The 18071-nt window shown below is 42.8% G+C and overlaps 1 protein-coding gene and 1 pseudogene across 3 annotated transcripts in view; both read left to right on the top strand.

The window, feature by feature from the left end:
• Positions 1-2693: 2693 nt before the first annotated feature.
• LOC147450263 (ferrochelatase-2, chloroplastic-like) lies at positions 2694-11318 on the top strand (annotated as a pseudogene).
• A 1803-nt stretch (positions 11319-13121) lies between these two features.
• Positions 13122-18071, top strand: part of LOC147450262 (uncharacterized) — a 59488-nt gene continuing 54538 nt past the window's right edge. Inside the window, exons 1-5 of one of the 3 annotated variants that reach the window (XM_086519540.1) lie at positions 13122-14197; positions 14473-15682; positions 15780-16271; positions 17372-17500; positions 17989-18037. In XM_086519540.1, coding sequence (XP_086375666.1) covers positions 14483-15682; positions 15780-16271; positions 17372-17500; positions 17989-18037 — 1870 coding nt within the window. In that variant the 5' untranslated portion in view covers positions 13122-14197; positions 14473-14482. Of the gene's footprint in view, positions 15683-15779; positions 16272-17371; positions 17501-17988; positions 18038-18071 lie in introns of all 3 variants that reach the window. The other 2 variants (XM_086519539.1, XM_086519538.1) reach the window with 2 other exon arrangements.

The raw sequence follows: 18071 nt of genomic DNA, 5'->3' as shown, positions 1-18071 counted from the left end.
GAAGCCGTCAATGGCTATGCATAGGCAATAGCACAGAGATCATACATCATGGACAAACGCATATGGAAATCCAAAAAAAAGGCTCTAAAAAATGCACGAGGCTATTGCTCATTGCCAAAAACCGTCTATGTCTCGCTCTCTATAATGCCAAAGAGTGTGTGAAAATCTGTAGTCTATGTCACCAAAGTTGATGTCGTCTATCGGGTGTCACTCCTTTATGGAAGAGGCATCTCACTCATGCACATTGATGCCGGAGGAGAAGCCGATGCTGCAAGCCGAGAAAACGGGTTTTCGATGTCAAGAAAATGGGTATTGATGCCAACTTCCACAGTCGCGAACGAAAGTGTCTCGCTTGCTTGAAGATGCCGGAGTCGCCAAAGCCAAAAAACTGTGTGTGCGCGCGTGCGCAAAGATATTGATATGGTGCACATTGCTACATAAAATGTGATCAAAATTAAGTCAAGTGGATACCGCCGTTCCGTTTGGAACATGCCAAACCCCCCTAAACTACTCTTGGGCTACCCACATATGAGTCCGCATGAGGAAACTATGGCCAAAAATACGTTTTTTCAGGCCAAAAATGCACCTACATAAACTTGTTTCTGCTAATTTTCCACATTGTGGGTTAAATAACCACAACAAAATGGTCCGAAATCTCAAAAAAATCAGCTCCTAAACGAGTTGAACACAACCTAAAGATCTCAGCTCCACAATTCCATACATGGCTGCAAACTTCTTGCTGCAAATCTTGTTTGAAGCACGTACCAATGTACTCCAATGTGTGTGCAATCAAAGGAAAACACTCTAGTTGAATACTCTCCTCCGTAAGCACTTAAGCGCAAGTGCAAATCAGCTCTGAATAGTGCACGAAGCACTTACGATGATGAAGCTCTTTCACCGGCAACCAATAGGCTCAGATACCACTTGTGAAGAGTGCATGCATGCTTGACGTTGTGAAGAAGTGCACAATGCAGCTAGGAAAGCGTCGGGCCTCTGATTGCGAGGGTTCGGAGCAAAATCAAGGGAGTCGTAGAACCTTTGAAGCTAAAGACACACTCAAAAAGCCCAAAACTCTAGTCATGAGATCGTCACTCTAGGAAACAACCAATATCAACTCAAAACTCTTGCGTGGGTGATGATTCAGTGTAGCCTCACTCCCAATTAAACAGTTACGGTGCTCTTTCACCCTGATAAAAACCCTGCATTTACGCTTCAATTCTTCATCCTGGACGTTTCATGGAAGCTTCAAAACTTCCTTAGAGAAGACCAAGTGATTATAATTGGTGGCCTCACAACCTCAAACATGTAGCGGAAACAACGAGAGACTGCAATAGCACCCTTGGCTTGGAATGATAGTATCTCCTTTGCTAGATGTCCAAAAGAGCTTCTTGGCTCTTTAAACTCACCCTCAAATTGAACAAGAATGGAACCGTCATTGATGTGGCATTTTGAGCTGATTTTAGGCTATTTTTTATCATTTTATGACCATTTTTATCCCTTGCCATTTTTTGTTTGTAAAAAGCCCAAACAAGCTGGGGAAAAATCCCTAAATTTATGGAAAATTTCCATTAGGCTTAGATTTCATGTTGAACCTTGTTTTCCTACTTGGCAAGCACTTTGGACACATCTTTTACGACCACGCATGAAACTTGCTATGTTTGGTCGAGATTGTCTGCATTGAACTTTCTAGGCAAAACAAGCGTGCCACTTTGAAACACTTGACATTCGTACATATTTAAAGCAAAACAGGCATATTTTAATATGATTAAACACGCATCAGTGCCACGTCTAGGGACTTGCCTCCTTGGTAAGGTATGTACCCCGGGGGCTTCATTATGGATTTTCGTATGGTATCACGTGAGTGTACAAGAGGGGGTTTTTAGAGGTCATACATAAGCGTATACAATAGGGGTAGCCCCCTATTATTTCATGCTTGTACTGTATGCATAAGGGAGGGGGGGACCTGGGGGGGGATATTAAGTGCTTATACCATAAGACACATGCCCTAACAAGCCAATTAAAGAATCTTTCACATGATGGTGTTGTTATTGGTATTTCAAAGAGTTAATTCACTCCACTAGCAAACTAAGATAGCTATACCAATGAGAAGATATGGTACCTCCCGGTCCTCTCCCTTAGCTAACATCTCTCCCTTAGCTAACATCTTTAAGACTTATTGAACAAGCTTCTAGATTTGTTGGGGTTGATGCTACCATAAAGTTGACTAACCCTATTTCTATGTAGCCACTAGGCATCAATGTCTTGGACATTCAGATCCTCATTAGCCTCTTCAACAACATCATCATCATCAATATCACCATATGCATAGCTTTGTCTCCACATCTGCACCTTCATTTTATTTATTGTTATCTTCAAGAGTTATTTAGATTGTTTATTCAATTTTCTTTTCAAGAGTTTTGGCTTTGATCCTTTGAATTCTAGTAACCTAGCTTGATTGCAAGCTTTTCTTAAAGTGAACCAGAAGCGCTTTTAGCAAAAGCTTCAAATTTTGACCTAAAACAGGAGACTTTGAAGTTTGCCTTTATTTTATAGTTCTAATACTCTATTACACATTGTTTGCAAAAGTTAGAATGAATAGAAACGTTTGAGTTTGGTACATGATATGTGTGTGTGTGTGTGTGTGCGTGTATGTGTGCGTGTGTGTGTGTGTGTGTGTGTGTGTGTGTGTGTGTATGTGTGTGTGTGTAAGTAGAGGAAGGAGGACTATGCCTTGCAAAGGAAAAGAAGGGAGAAGCGAAACTTGTTTAACTGACTCACTTTCCTTAGATGATGCATCAAAAGAGAAAGATAGCTCTCAGTTTTTGTCACCCATGGCAAATGTACAAGGGAAACATTCAAATGGGCTTAACCTAGAAGGCACGGAACGTGTGGGAGTTTTACTTTTGAATCTGGGTGGCCCAGTAGGGGGTACCCAGCTGGGGAAAATGCTTAAATATTGAGAATCGTAAGAAGATTCCCAGGAAGTTTTAGGCTGGGTTCACATCAGCCCGGTGGAAATGTTTTAGTTTAGCTTGGACCAATGAAAAATTGTCATGTGGCTTGCCCCGTTCACATAGGGCGGTGGAGGTAACAAAAAGTTCCTCCACGTCATGGAAAAAGGGGGCCTCTTCTCTTCCACCCCCCCAAATTGATCTTCCGAACCCCCCCGGGAAGAACGCCTCTTCCACCATGACAGCAGTCCCTCAGGCCAATTATTGCACTCCACGCAGGCTGCTCGCTCCCTCTCTACCACCGCTCTATGTAAATCGTTGGAGGGTGGAATCCATAGGTGCTTACATCTTCCGCCCGGAAGCTGCAGAAAAGTTTACTTTCTTCCACCGCGCGGTCTGAACTGGGCCTTAAAAGAGTGAAAAGGGGGACTCTAGAGGCAGGCGATGTGGAGGCCATGCTCCTCTCTCTCTCTCTCTCTCTCTCTCTCTCTCTCTCTCTCTCTCTCTCTCTCTCTCTCTCTCTCTCTCTCTCTCTCTCTCTCTCTCTCTCTCTGTGGACCAATGTTAGAAAAGAACCGGGGTCCAATGTATTTTAACCGGCTAAAATCCTAAAATCCTGGTTAGATTTTGAGCTTGCTTTGAAGAAAACCGGGAAGTTTTCACAATTTTTAGTGTAATTATCGGCAAAAAGCTTTAAATTTTAACCTAAAAACCGAGAGAATTTCAAGCTTGCCCTTATTTTCTTCGGTTATTTTTCTAGCCCTGCGCATCACACAGCTAGGGCATCTCTCTCTCTCTCTCTCTCTCTCTCTCTCTCTCTCTCTCTCTCTCTCTCTCTCTCTCTCTCTCTCTCTCTCTCTCTCCCGTCTTGTCCGAGGATGTGTGTAGTGGTGATGAAGCTCGAGATCTTCTCTGTAGGTGTAGCCTTGTGAGTGGTAGGGGGAGCTGCGGTGCAGGCTCACGAGGAAGGAGGAGTTCCAGGTGGGAGGGGCACATCAGCCTCGAGAGGTAAGGAGGGAAGGAAGGCAAATAAGAGAGGCCTTCCAGTATGACAGAAACGACGTGCATCCATTTTTATACAATCGTTTTGCAGATCCAATAAGCTTCAAGCCATTCTTCATTTGTGACTGTTTTTGTATGGTACCCTAGATTGATATAGTTCAAGGAGCTTTCATGGGTTATTTATATGCATATTCAAAAGTGGGATGTTTGGCACATATATCATGGTGCAACCATGTATCGTAAGAAGGTGTGGATATATACGTGCAAACATGGGTTCCCAATCCCTCTTTGTGCTGTATCCTGAGTGAATAATTCCAGCTTATTCTCTGTGTGAATAGTCAGTTACATTTTACTATTTTTTCAGTGCAACTTTTGTGAATGTTCTATTGCTATGTATTAAGACATATTCAGCTTCCAAGGCTGTTAAAAGTTTTTCAACAACCTCTTGCAAAATTCATATCACTTGTACGAGCTCTTAAAGCAAAAAGGGATATGCTGCCATTGGTGGAGGATCACCTCTGCAAAGAATAACTGAGGATCAGGTACGAATACTTGCTGTGACTTGTTGATCTCAACTTTTTAAGTGTGGATAATGTCTTACAATACCTTTAGCAATTGTTACTTGGAGCTTTTTGAGTCTTCTAACAGTTCTATTTGTTACATTGAACATGTCGTCTTTTAGCTTTGGCAACTTATTATCTCATCTTATATAAATGAAGTTGGAAACCGTAATATGCCATATGTTTTCAAGATTTTTCTTTGGCTATGTTTGACTAATGCTTGTTAGCAAGGAGTTTAAGTTTTGAGGTAGTGTAACTTTGCCTGTTCCTTTAGTGTTGATTGAAGAGTTTTCTTGGTCAATATCACATGATGGGTTATATGAATAGTGCAGATGGATGTATGTATGCATGTGAGGATGTTTTTTTCCCATTCATGGACACATGCATGCATTATATGTGCTTGTGCATGCACATGCACGCTGCATGCGCTTGCTTGCACAGTTTTAGTCGTACTTTCACTAGTCAAGAAAATTTGTTTATGCATTTGTACAAGTCAAGGAAATTTGTTTATGCATTTGTATTTTTTCAATATTGTTTGACAATTTGCTTATGTTTGTTGATTTTAAAGCTTCGAGTTAAAGTAATTTTTCTACCTCTATTGCTTCTAAATAGTCAATTCAGATATCCCTTATCTCGCCATTGCATGTGAAAGGGCATAGGGAGATAGACATGCCAATAACCACCCAACCATACGTATATATAGGCCCTTGGCCCTCTGGCTCTTAACTATATATAGCCCCTGTACCACATGTGTATTCATCGGCCCTTGGCGAGGGCTGTGCCCTCCTATAGTCCTACCCTTGGCGTGACATTACTCCCCCCTTGGAGAAGCGTTTTTGTCCGCGAAAACAAGTGGTAGGATCTTCATAAGAACACTAATGTTTTCCAGAGTGGTATCCTTTATGGATCCAGGTGTTTGTTTGATCAAAACACGGTGCAGTAGGAGGTTCCATGAAATAAAAAATAACATCTTGATTTTGCACATTGTTGTCCATTTGCAACCATCTAGTGTGTAGACTCCATTTAGAATGCACATGAGCATGCTTAAACGAGTTATCACAACAAAGATGTACATGAAAGAGGACTGCTTTTCACTTTCCATGAAAGTAACTTGCTGACATAACTCATCAGCCAAGTGTAAGTCCTTGACTTGTTCTCAAATTTGATCAGTAAACAACCCCACCATAGCTAGTGTTCAAGATTGAGAACCTGATTTAAACATGAAGAGACTAAACCTAATCGCAAACATGCTTTATCGATGGTAAGCAAACTCCAAGTAGAGCAATAAATGCTTATTAATTGGATTGCTTGGTGCTAATGTACGCACTTTGCATATCCTTTAGCACAAGATTACACTTTGTAATTTTCCTATCCCCTTGGATAACTGACAGTATTGAGGTGTGTTTCCCCCACGGTTTACAAAGAGTCTTTCCAGATGGCTGGTAAACGGGGATCACAATATCATACAACATTGTTGAGGAATCAACAATTGGCTGAATAACCATCGTGGTTAACTTGAAAAATCCACAAGCACCCAAACCAAGCCATGACCTCTATTGGTGATTGGTAGACCAAAAAGTAAACTTAGCGAGATACTGCACATGGAGTGCAAAATGCTTCATAAGCAACTAATGTTATGAATATGCATGCCGCTCAAAAATCGGCCTTTGCTAAACACTAGGACCCATAACACCTAGTGTGCATGCATTTAGCAAAAAACAGATCCGCCATGATCATCCTTGCCAATACTTATGGCGAATGTGATCGTAGCACACAGTAAAGAGGAATGTAAATAATTCCGAAAAGAAACTAAATACTTTCAGTGGCAATCATTTTCAAGCCTTGCTAAAATGTTTGAACCATAATAGAAGATGAAACATTAATCACTTCTAAGGACAAACAATGAAACTATTTCATTAACAACTCAGAGCCTTGCTATATGTATAAACAACCATCTGTAATGTTGTTTAGTACTACTTGTACCTGAACAAGTCATTCTAAGTATATGAGAATTTTTGGCCATCGAAATTGCTCCTGATACGTCGTGCTGTAAATGGTCTAGAAAACAAATGTGACCAGCACCTAGGGACTTTATCGTGACACATATTTGAAATAGTGGGTGCCAGTGTCAGTCCCAGAGACTCATATTCGCCACATGTGGAATATGTCTCAACTAAGGATGACAAAAAAAAGAACATCCTACAAGTACAAGATGTACATGTGTGTGGAGCTAACTGCAAACACTCGACGACAGGAGTGAGAGGGACCCTCATCAACCTTGCTCCACACTGGCTAAACCAAACTCCGTGAGTCCCTAGACCATGTAGTAACCCATGTGACAACACGTGCTAACTAAACCCTACAAGTGGGTCTATAACTGCATAATGCAGAAATTGATTTTGGACAGTACAACCCAAATGGCTTGGCTCTTACACGACCGTGTCAATTCTCTTAAGAGCAAAATTGGATGATAACATAGTGTGCGCATCCGACGTGGAAAAAAAAAAAACCAAATTAGATGCGTACCTGAAGGTTGAACTTAAAGTTCACTTACCCGTGTTCAAATGCATAGGAGCACTAATGGAAAAATGAAAAATAAGAAACATTGCAATGGAAAGCCTGGATGTTACCTTTGCAATCCAAACTCGTTGGTTAGAATCTCTGTAGTCAAACCCCTTGGCCTGACCTGTGAGAGAAATTGCACAAGTAGCAGTTAATGGTAACTAACATAGTCAACAATGTACAAAATGATTGGAATCGACTGAAAAAACTGAATTTATCCACCAACGCGTGGTAGATTGCGGAATTCTTTACTTGAAAGTATGACGGGAATAGATCAAACTATGATCCTCAATGCCTATGGAGTGATTTAGTAATCACCCACTGGGTCTTACCCCAAAATTGTGCTTCCATAGACACTCGTAGTGCTATAGAGAGAGCAGGAGATCCACACAAGTGAAATGCCTAGATCTTATGGACAACCCTGTTGTCTCAACTTTTTGCTGCCTCTAGACTCCATGGTATAGATCAGCATATGTGAGTTTAAGATTATCAAAACTCAACTTGAGCACTGCACTAAAAACACGTAGTGCAAAAATGACACCCTAAACATCTGTAATGATAAGAATCTTGCTTGTCCATTAATGTCGATGTATTCGATGTGTACTCTACTGGGCAGATCTGTTTGATCTTAAGAACAATCACCCAAGGAATGCCAATAGTTGGGTCTTACCCAAGATCTAACAATGGCTCTTAGCCAGCCTGTGTGTGGCTCATAGCCCTTATGGTAATTAGTGTTCAATCGATGAACCAATGAAGACTAATGTGAATGGCATCTTGGCCAAGTTCTAGCTGAGCATTAGAGCACCTTGGCTCAAACTGACTCACAAGCAAAACATGTATCAAAGAGCTTCTTAGAAAGTTTTCCTTATTCTTCAAAAGAGAGAGAGAAATAAGGAGAGTTAAGAAGAGCATACTGGGCTGAGGAACTTTCCATAAATTTCTAGAGTGTGTGCCCAATTTGTGTGCTCTTACACATCTTATGCCTGACTTGCAGCTTATCCTATAAGCATGCAACAATCTGCCTGTATAACACTCTCATCGAGAGAGGTAACAGAAAACACAAGCCACAGCTTGACCCACTTACCATCTATGGGGTCGTGAATTTTTTTTTAAAATGACTTTAAAAATGGCACTTTGCTTGTGAAAGAAGTACTAGATTTAGGTTCCTTTTGATTTTGGTGTGTGTTGACAGCAACCCAAAAATCATGTTAAACAATCCCGAACCTATCTTGTCCTTGACAGAGTTGCGAGTGGGATAGCGGAAGCGTATTTCATGAGGTGGTGGAATTCATGCCACCTAGTTAGCATGCCTTGAATGCAGAATTGTATGCCCTTGGAGATTATGACGACTACAAACATGAGAGCCGAAACCATAAGTGCCTTGCACAGTCTATACTTGTAGAGATTTGGTGAGATGGAATTCCTATTGTACCAGTTCCCAAACTTGGGTGCCAATGCCCTTGATTTGAAGTCAATGGGCTGTGTCGTGGCACACGGTAGAAGCCATGCTTCACGTGAAACTGTCAAAGCACTTTGCTTTGCACAACAACAACAGTTTCCAAAGTAAACGTGAAAACATGGAAAAATACAAGAAAACTTAAAATTATCTAACCTGGTCGTTCTGTTGTAACCAGTTGTCTTGGGATGTTAAGAAAAAACTCACTCAAATGCAGGTCATAGTCCTATCTGGTGCGCGAAAGAGAATTGTCTTGTACGTTTTGAAAAAACGTTCAATTATATTGCCAAATCCTTGCCAAGTTTGTACGCTCATAGCATATGCCAAACGTGAGCATTCACAATGCCAGATGCCCAAATAAAGCCTTGCTTCACATAAATACTTTTGTGCTTGTAGCTAATAGATGCTACTATCGACATACGGAGATCGACCTTGTCAAACACTTTTGGTTGATATGGGCTACTAGTGTTGTAGATTAAGTATCTCCGTGGACTTTTAGAAGTGGTGAGAAGTAGTTGGCCATGCCAAACACATAGCACCTTGTATCAAGCCATTCAACAAGCAGTGCTAATCTCCTTGAGATACTAAAACATTGCCAATTTGCTATGCTGTTGCATCAAAATGGAACTGCTGAGGAGTCAAGCTCCGGCTCAATATGGTTGGGAGTCAAGCCGTGCTTGATTCGAAGTTGTAAGGAAATCTGTGGACTTCTACGGACAATGTATGCAACAAAATATCAATGGATCAAACCGACACAAGCTGTGCTTGTACATAAAGTGCATCATGCGAGTCTCAAACATGACTTTATGTAGAGATACGGCAATAATGATAGATCAAGTTATGCAGATAACAAGGAAGCAAGAGCATCTGGAGGTATCGACAAAGCATACTTGAAATTTTTTTCTGTTGCCGAAAAATGTAGTGCAAACTCTCATTAACCAAACACATCTGGCCTAACTTCCAAGACATGCCGTGCATGTCAGATTGTGATGATGATCGACAAACCATCGCGCTGGTCATGCTGACACATTTCGGAATGTCTGCAAATGCAGCTAGGCCTCGGACATTCTGTAATTGTAATTCATTTCCCATGCAATCGCCATGGCTCCTCATGCTTGTACGTGAGTATCGACATGCAGGCCATGCAAGCCTCTGATGGGAGGGGCACTCGTGGGACGGCCCCCTAGGGTACCTCATGGGTGCCCAAGCAACCTTGGCCAGAATTTCAAAAAAAATAAAAAATAAGAGAGAAAAAAACCTTACCTCAGCGATGGCGGAAACTGTCTGCAGCGCCGACGAGAGCTGGAGACCTAGCGTCTTCCAAGTTGCCTTCCAGGCTTCGGCAAGGTGATGAAACTTGTTGTGCTGGTGAGGGCGCCGTCGAAGAGCCCCTTGTTGCTTGATTTGGTGGAGGTTGAAGCCTTGCTCCCTCCCGCCTTAGCGGCCCTGCACACGGTCGTCTTCGACCTTGGCTACTGCTCCTGTCAAGGGCTGTTGCCCATGCCCGTTTCCATGGAACTTCGTGTGGGAGAGAGAGAGAGAGAGAGAGAGAGAGAGAGAGAGAGAGAGAGAGAGAGAGAGAGAGAGAGAGAGAGAGAGAGAGAGAGAGAGAGAGAGAGAGAGAGAGAGGAGACATGCAATAAGCCATGCAAAAAGCAAGCCGACCCTTCTCCTTCCCCCCTCCATGGCCTTCCTCTCCCCTAGCTCTGATACCAGTGAAAGGGCATAGGGAGATAGACATGCCAATAATCACCCAACCATACCCATATATAGGCCCTTGGCCCTCTGACTCATAGCTATATATAGCCCCTGTATCGCATGTGTATCCATCGGCCCTTGGCCAGGGTTGTGCCCTCCTATAGTCCTACCCTTGGCATGACAACATGTATTTGTGACGAACACGAGCTAGACAATTCATGGTTATTACACATGATTTTTGTGTGGGTGACCAACATGACTTCTGTGATGTGGAAAATGGCATTATTCCATGATGATTCAAGGACTCATAGGGCAGCCCTTTGATTGTACACAGGGCATAAATGCCTCTTAAACCTATTGTTTCTGTAATTAGGGTTATTTTAGTTGGGAAACATGAGTGTATATTTTTTATCAGGTGCAGATAGTGAGCTTTATAAGGTGTTTAAAGTGTTTAAATAATCCGTGGCTTTACTAGAAAAGAACGTTTCGGCAAAAGGATACATTGGAATGAGGTACTGGCATCCTTTTATAGAAGAGGCACTTGAGCAGGTATGCCTTTTCATCCTTTTCTAGTTCTTGGACTTTGCTAGCAGTTTTGGCCTGTTATGCCGTGGAATTTTAGTTCCACAATTACACTTCATCACTCCCCTCCCTAAAGCCATATGGGAGATGTGATTTGCTTAAACTGTATTGGTGTTGTTTTTTTACCTAAAGTAAGATTTTCTTATGCAGTTAAAAAGAGATCAAATCACAAGGCTTGTCATATTACCTCTTTATCCTCAGCTTTCTATCTCAACAAGTGGTTCGAGCCTTCGTCTTTTGGAAGAATTTTTTAGGTTTTGCTTTTCCCAAAACTTTTATGTAGTACACATGTAAAGGAGATAATAACTCCCAATAACTTGCAGGAAAGATCAATACCTTGCATCTTTGCAGCATTCGATGATTCCCTTGTGGTATCAAAGGGAAGGATATGTGCAAGCAATGGCAGATCTAGTAGGCAAGGAACTTGATACTTTCAAGGAGACAAATGAGGTACTTAAAGTTTGTTTACATTTACTCGTTTCCTTAACCGGATTTTTGATTTGTTAAAACGTTGTTTTTTCGTCATGACATTCTGTACAAAATTCGTATGAGGGGGGATGACTCATTGCGAGAACGTCCGTATTTTGTTTGTATGTAGGGGGGTAGGTTAGCATGTAAGATACCGTACATAGGGGGGTTTCTCACGCAGGTGACATCCCCCATTAATAATAGTGAATCTCCCGGGGTATGTACATGACTATGACCATGGCATCTGTTGCCACGACATGACATCGTACTATGCAAGGAAGGAGAACATAAAGAGGTTTGGGTGGAGCTCTCAATGAAGATTGGAATCCCTTGCTACTCCTTGTTGTTCTATATGATAAAAAGAATGGATAACATTAGTACGGTTAGTGAGATGGGTGTCCTTAGCCACAACGAGCCTCTAATATGATGTAAATAGATGGAGAAAAAGAGAGATCGAACTCTTGCAAGCACACGCACACATAAGCAAAAGAGCACATAGTTTAGTGGAAGCATAAAGCTTCTTCTTCTTCTTCACCGCTTAAAATGATGATAAGATTTACAAAAACATAAGTGGAAAATAGAGCATAATAAGAACTATGTACAATAGATCAATCTGAAACTACTAGTGAGCGAGCTGACAAGATTGACTTGGTAGGTAGACCATATCATGAAGTCCACCTATAGTACCACTAGTGACAATCCTCGTGCCCACTTACCTTGTGCCAGTGATAAATGTAGATGAGGTCATCTAGGTGTACTGTGTGTTGAGATTGATATTTCAACACTACGCCAATTTTCCATAGACTCTCAAAGTAATGCAATGTTGCTGGTAACATGAGGCTTATGGATTAGTTAATCATTGATGTTAAATACCTAAGCTTACCTCTTTGCAATTCATTGCAAAACTCTCACAGAACTAAGAATTTTTGCGTTGTGCACATGTAAGGGAAGAAGATAAGCACGTTTATAGCGTACAAGTACATTGAGCCTTGTGTGACCCACTTGCGAGCATGCAAGGCTTTGCTATTCCAAAGCATAAATGCTAACAAAGGGCCTCATTTCCCCAACGCATGGGACGCTAGTTGCACTACAAACACTCACGAAAGAGGTTCTGTAGAATAGTTGTGGCCCTTAAGGGGGCAACCAGTGCATTCCAAGCGCAACACGGAGGTGCCACCTTCAAACAAGATTTTACAACGCATGAAACCAACTAGCTACAAGCTTTCACAAGTTTGTCGAGCCTCAAAAATATTGCATGCTAATTACCAAAGATTTCGGGGATAGAAAACAACACCATTCACAACCAATAATGAGGAAAACATGTGAAACATCATTTCCAATGAATTTAGGGACAAACTACTACGCAATTCACCACCAATCACAAGGAAAATATGATGAACCAAAATGGTAGCCTGATCATAATTGGCTTTATAACATCATTTCCAATGAATTCATGGACAAAATACTACGCAATTCACCACCAATCACAAGGAAAATATGATGAACCAAAATGGTAGTCTAACCACAATTGGCTTTTATGGTGCATGCATGAATGGAACTTCCCCACTAGCGAGACAAGGCTCTAAGGCACACAATGAACGAGCTCTTGTGGCCAATTGTATTTGGGGTGTGTAAAGCGACCTGCAACTTGAAAAGGTCGAATGGGGGGAATGAAACTGTGGGTGAGCAGGGGGTGATAAAATCTTTTTAGTCTAGTCACGTGTGGTCTAATCAGGGTTAAGGGACAAGGGAGGTTAGGTTAGGTGGGGCAAAAAGAGCGAGGGAGACAGGTGACAGCCTGCAGGGGTATATTGAGAGAGAGGAGAGAGTCAGAGAGAGAGAGAACGTAGGCTTAAGGCAGCAATAGGATTTATCGCATCCTTGTCTGAAGGGAGGCTGCTGCTCCAGTGCTCCTCTCCTCGCTTTTTGGGATCTGCGCATTCTGCGTTTCCCACCTCTGCGCGAAGTGTCCGGCAAGCAAGTTCTGAAGGCCTTCAATCTCTCTCCCCCCCCTCTCTCTCTCTCTCTCTCTCGGATTTTTCTCACACCAGAGTCCAGTCTCCAGACAGCACATTCGCTTTCACTCCTCTCTTTCTCTCTCTTTTTTTCATGCAGGCAAAATAAGCTCTGCTTACACATGTAGTCTTCCTGTCTTTAAGGTTCACCTGAATCGCCTCGACTCTCAGGTGCTCTCTTTCTCTCTCTTCCCCAAGGTCCCCATGCGTTCTTTCTTAGCGCCGCCCAATGTACTTGGGTCTTCTTCTCGCAGCTAGCTCTTCTGCCTCTGTGTCTCTCCTGCATTTCTGTGATTGCGGCGTTGAGTCCTGCTTGTAACTCCGACTTCGCATTTTTCACGCCATCCCATATCCCCCAAAAAAACACACACACCCACATACACACACGCACACGCACACACAAACAACTGCTCCGGCTATGGCGGGGGAGCCACCCTCTACTTTTAAGTAGCTACAATCACACCCTCTTGCTTTGTACTGCAAGCTCTTTTTGTCCAACTGTAAAAGGACATCAACACGCTGTCCTTTCTCTCTGAACACACTCTCTCACAACTCGCGAGCGCAAGCTCCGAGCTATGGCGGGCATTTAACTGGTGTTGTCAAAGTTCCCTCTCTCTCTTTCGTCATCAAAGGCTTACTGACAGGCTCTGGCTATTGCGGGAGGTTTCCATTCACTTTGTTTCTAATTTTCCGGCTACAGCAGGGGATTGTGCTTCCCCTGTTTTTGCTGAAGCTTGAGTTTCCTCTTCTCCCGTTGTTACACAAGAATGCCGGTCAAGTGAAAGAGGGTAAAAGGGCTGGCTCTGCTTTCCCAGATCTGTGTCCTCGTAATAGACTACCTCCGGACTTCAAACCTCTGCAGTAGCCCATCAACGCTCTTGCCATCTGGGTGTCGCCATTGCGGTATGTCATATTTACATTTCTGATAAGAATGGTGGTCACACAGCGTTGCTCATAGTTGTCTGGCTTGCTACTTGATTGAGCACAAACACATTGTGTGTAACTGCGTTTAAAGAAAATTCCAGTAAAGCTACATGCGACAGCTCTGCGAGCTTGCGCACATGCAGTTTATATCCATGAAGCGAGTTTCTTAAAGCTTGGGAAGAAGCTTTGCAACTAACTCTACAATTAGGTACTGTCTCGTGCTGGGATATCATGATGGACATGCGACAACATAGTGGAGGGGCAATGCCTTCGAATTCGCTTCAATATAGCCCCCAGTCTGCACTCAGCAATGAGAACCTCTTCCTTCTTGACCCCAATTTCAGCTCATCCCCGTCTATGGACATGTGCGGTCTTAATCCATCCTTCTCTTCACAGATGAACTCGGACTTTTCTTCAGTTTTCATGGATTCAGCATTCCCCAACAGCCTTGGATTCAACATGGGATCCTCCATGGAAAGCTCGCAAGGCCAGGGGCAATCGATGAATGGGTTTTATGCGGCAGATGAATGGTCTGGGACTACAAATTCAAGCTGTGGAGCTAGCAATGCACAGCAAAATCAACAGCCGCAGCAACAACAGCACATGAGTGCATTGTTGAATCAGCGACAAAGCATGCATACTCAGAGTTCAGTCGATCAGTCCACCTCTCTAGATGTCAAATCCAAGCTAAATTCATTTGAAAACAGCCTGTCGGCCACTTCTCAAGTTGATCATGGGGTGCTAGGAGCTGTTAACAAAGGCTCAAATGAGGGCGGGGATACGGTTTCAAGGCATTCACGGTTGCAGGGAATGGTAAAGCAATTGAGTGCATTGGCTCAAGGTCCCATGGGAGCTGCCCACCAACTGCAAGGAAATAATCAGCAGGGGCAGCAACCAGATGTTAGGGAGACTGGTGGATTTTATGGAGCTGAGCAGCAATCCCACTCGGAAAGCTTGCCGTCTCCCAATGTACGTGTCATTTCATCTCACGAAGAAAGCTTGCAAGATAATCAGTTCATGCAGATGCAAGCATTGGAATTCCGCAACCATCAAGCAGGGCTTGGAAATGGCAGCCTCAGATCTGGGTTTCAAATTATGCATGGACAGCAGGGCTCCTCACAGAACCTGGTGTATAATGTCAGGGGTGGTGATGTTTCGGCCGCTAACTATCAAGGCTTACAATCAGAAACGCTTTTTCAATCTGGGCGTGGTGAGAATAGTGCAGGCCTTATTACTGCTGGTTCACAACTCGGACAAGAGCAAAGTGAACAAAATTTGCAGGCTGTTAGGAACTTAGCTCTTCAGTTGCAAGGGAAGTTGTCGCAGTCGGCCTTACAGAATCAGCTCTCAAACAAGTACATGAGTCTCTCAGGACAAACAGCAAATGTGTCTGCCCAACAGTTAGCGTTCCATGCTCAGCAGAGTCAAGGTTCTTCAGATCAACTCAGCTCTTTGCAGTCTCATGTGAGTATATACGCTGGACTTTGTAACTTTGAATCATGAAAACACTTTTTCTCTATCTTTTCTACCTTTTGACATCATGCTGCCCCTGATTAAGCAGTCAAACAATCATCCACTCTCGATGCTGCTTCAATCCCAAGCTTCTGCCCAGTTTCAGTCTCTTTCTCAAGCTCAGGTCCAAGCCCAAGCCCAGGCACATCAAGCTCAAGCTCAAGCACAAGCAGCTAATCAGCAGGCAGCATTCCATGCTAGGCAATTGCAAAATGGATCCCAGCAGCCCCTGCTGACGCACAACTCTTTTCAGTCCATACAATCAGGAGCAAACCAGGCTCTCTCTGGAGGAAATCGTGGGCTCCACTTGAATGGCACGCAGCAGATGATGGCTCAACTGCAACCAAGGCTTCTCAATCCCACTTTTCAAGGTTTGAAGGCTGGAGGTCCTCAAGTTTTGCAGCCCTCCTCACCAGCAGCTTCCCTAAGCTCTGCAAACAGCAATGAATCAAATGCGAAGACGCCAATGCCTGGCACAATTGCAGCTCGTTGCATTCAGGTCCTTCTGCGATATATTCAAGAGCAACGAAAAAGACCTCCTGTAAGTTGATTGAAGAAATGCCTTTGGGATTGAAATGTGGTTGGATCGTTGAAGACACAGGGGTGTTAAGTAAAATGATTGGAAAGAAGTGGCTGGCTTTTGTTTGGGTTGCTGGATGTGGCTTAAGCTTTGTTTAGCAATGATAGCTTCATTGACAGCTGATGACTGTATGACACACAGTCAATTGCCAAGGTGAAAACAAGGACCATGCTTGCTGCATTTTGCTAAGAAGAAGGTTATGCCATTTAAGCTGAACGTTTTCTTTCAGTAAACTCCTAGCTAGTGGTGGGATGGTCTTTCCCCATAGGGTAAAACAAGGTTTGTATCAAAGCGACATATTACTTCAATCACAAAGTGGTTCGATGCTGCATGTAAAATGTGTTGTATGTTAAATAGGGTTCACATGGGCCGAGTTTTGCAGTGGCCCCATGGCCCTATCGCTTTTGACGGTCAACCCTGCGCGTGTTGTCCTTGCTTTCACTTAGGAGCAATTTAAGACAATATATCGACAATACCTGTGCCAATGCTCTTCAGAGTTGGGCCGAACTGGGTCAAATCTACTCACGTTGATGTTCTTCAATTGCAAGTCTTTAGTTGTGAGAGTAAGCCAAGCCTTTATACTAGCATTTTTAAAACTGTCAGAGTGAGCCTATCTTGTCTGAAGGTCGTATGCAAAAAGTGTTTATACATGATTCCTACATCACAACTTATATTTCCTGTCAATACTGTAATATACAACGTGTGAACTAGGCGGTTCAAGCACTAGCCAAGAACCTGTTGTCAGTTGAAATGGTCTTGTCTATCTCTATGGTTGGCTCTGGTCTGAATTAGGACTCGGTGGGAATGGAATATTTTTTTAAGTACGAAGATTCTGTAACTCGAGACACTGCCCTACAGCATTTGTTCTTTCTTTCCGTGCAGCAAAAGGCAAAACGTGGCATCAATGACATTCTGTTATCTTAGCTACTCCAATCAAAATTTTAATTGTGTAAATTTTTACTTTTTTTGGAGCTTGAAATGCCTGCTGCTTTTGACATAATAACTCGCTTTCTGCCCACCTTCTTGGTTTATAATTGTATGAAAAACATTTCATTCAACAGGCCAATGACATCCTTTTCTGGAAGAGCCTTGTCAATGAGTTCTTTGTCCCTGGGGCAACAAAAAGATGGTGCTTGTCAAGCTACAATTCAATGCCGATGGGTAGACATGCACAAAACCTCTTTCCAATGGTTGGTAACAGCTTCAATCTTTATTAATTGTTTATAACTGAAGTGCTTGCTTTCATTGTACCGTCTTGCACCATTTTGACCCAGTTGCTAAAACTTCTCAGACCTCACGAGTAATGTTTCCTAGGTGTGCTTGACTTGTAACTCACGGTTTAGCCATTGTGTGTGTCATGGTACCTCACAAGGTTCTTGAACATGGCGAGCCTGATGTCCTGTCTGTCATTTAAGTTTGTGTGTGCACGCTATATCAGGTAAAAGCTCTAATGATCTACCCAAAACTTGTAAGATCTGGGCTCATTAAGTTCATTGAACAAACAGGTCAACAGGTGATTTGAATCCATAGGGATGGACATTCGGCTTAAGTCAGCCACTTCAAATGTGTGCATGTGCTTTCAAGTGGTGCTCATGTTAGATCCATGTCTTGGGCAGAGATTATCTCATTTCAGCTGTAATAGAAGTCTTTTGTGACTGAATCTATTTAATGAACACAGGACTACTGGTTTTGCAATCTATGTGGTGTCCATCCAGGACGGGGATTTGGTTAGTATTTTTATTATGGCCGCTGTCTGTTTTG

This window comes from Adiantum capillus-veneris, chromosome 9 (genome assembly GCF_014529385.1).
Source record: "Adiantum capillus-veneris isolate H3 chromosome 9, ASM1452938v2, whole genome shotgun sequence".
Classification (NCBI taxonomy): Eukaryota; Viridiplantae; Streptophyta; class Polypodiopsida; order Polypodiales; family Pteridaceae; genus Adiantum; species Adiantum capillus-veneris.
Note: the sequence above shows the minus strand (reverse complement) of the source record. Positions and strands in the feature narration are given on the sequence as shown.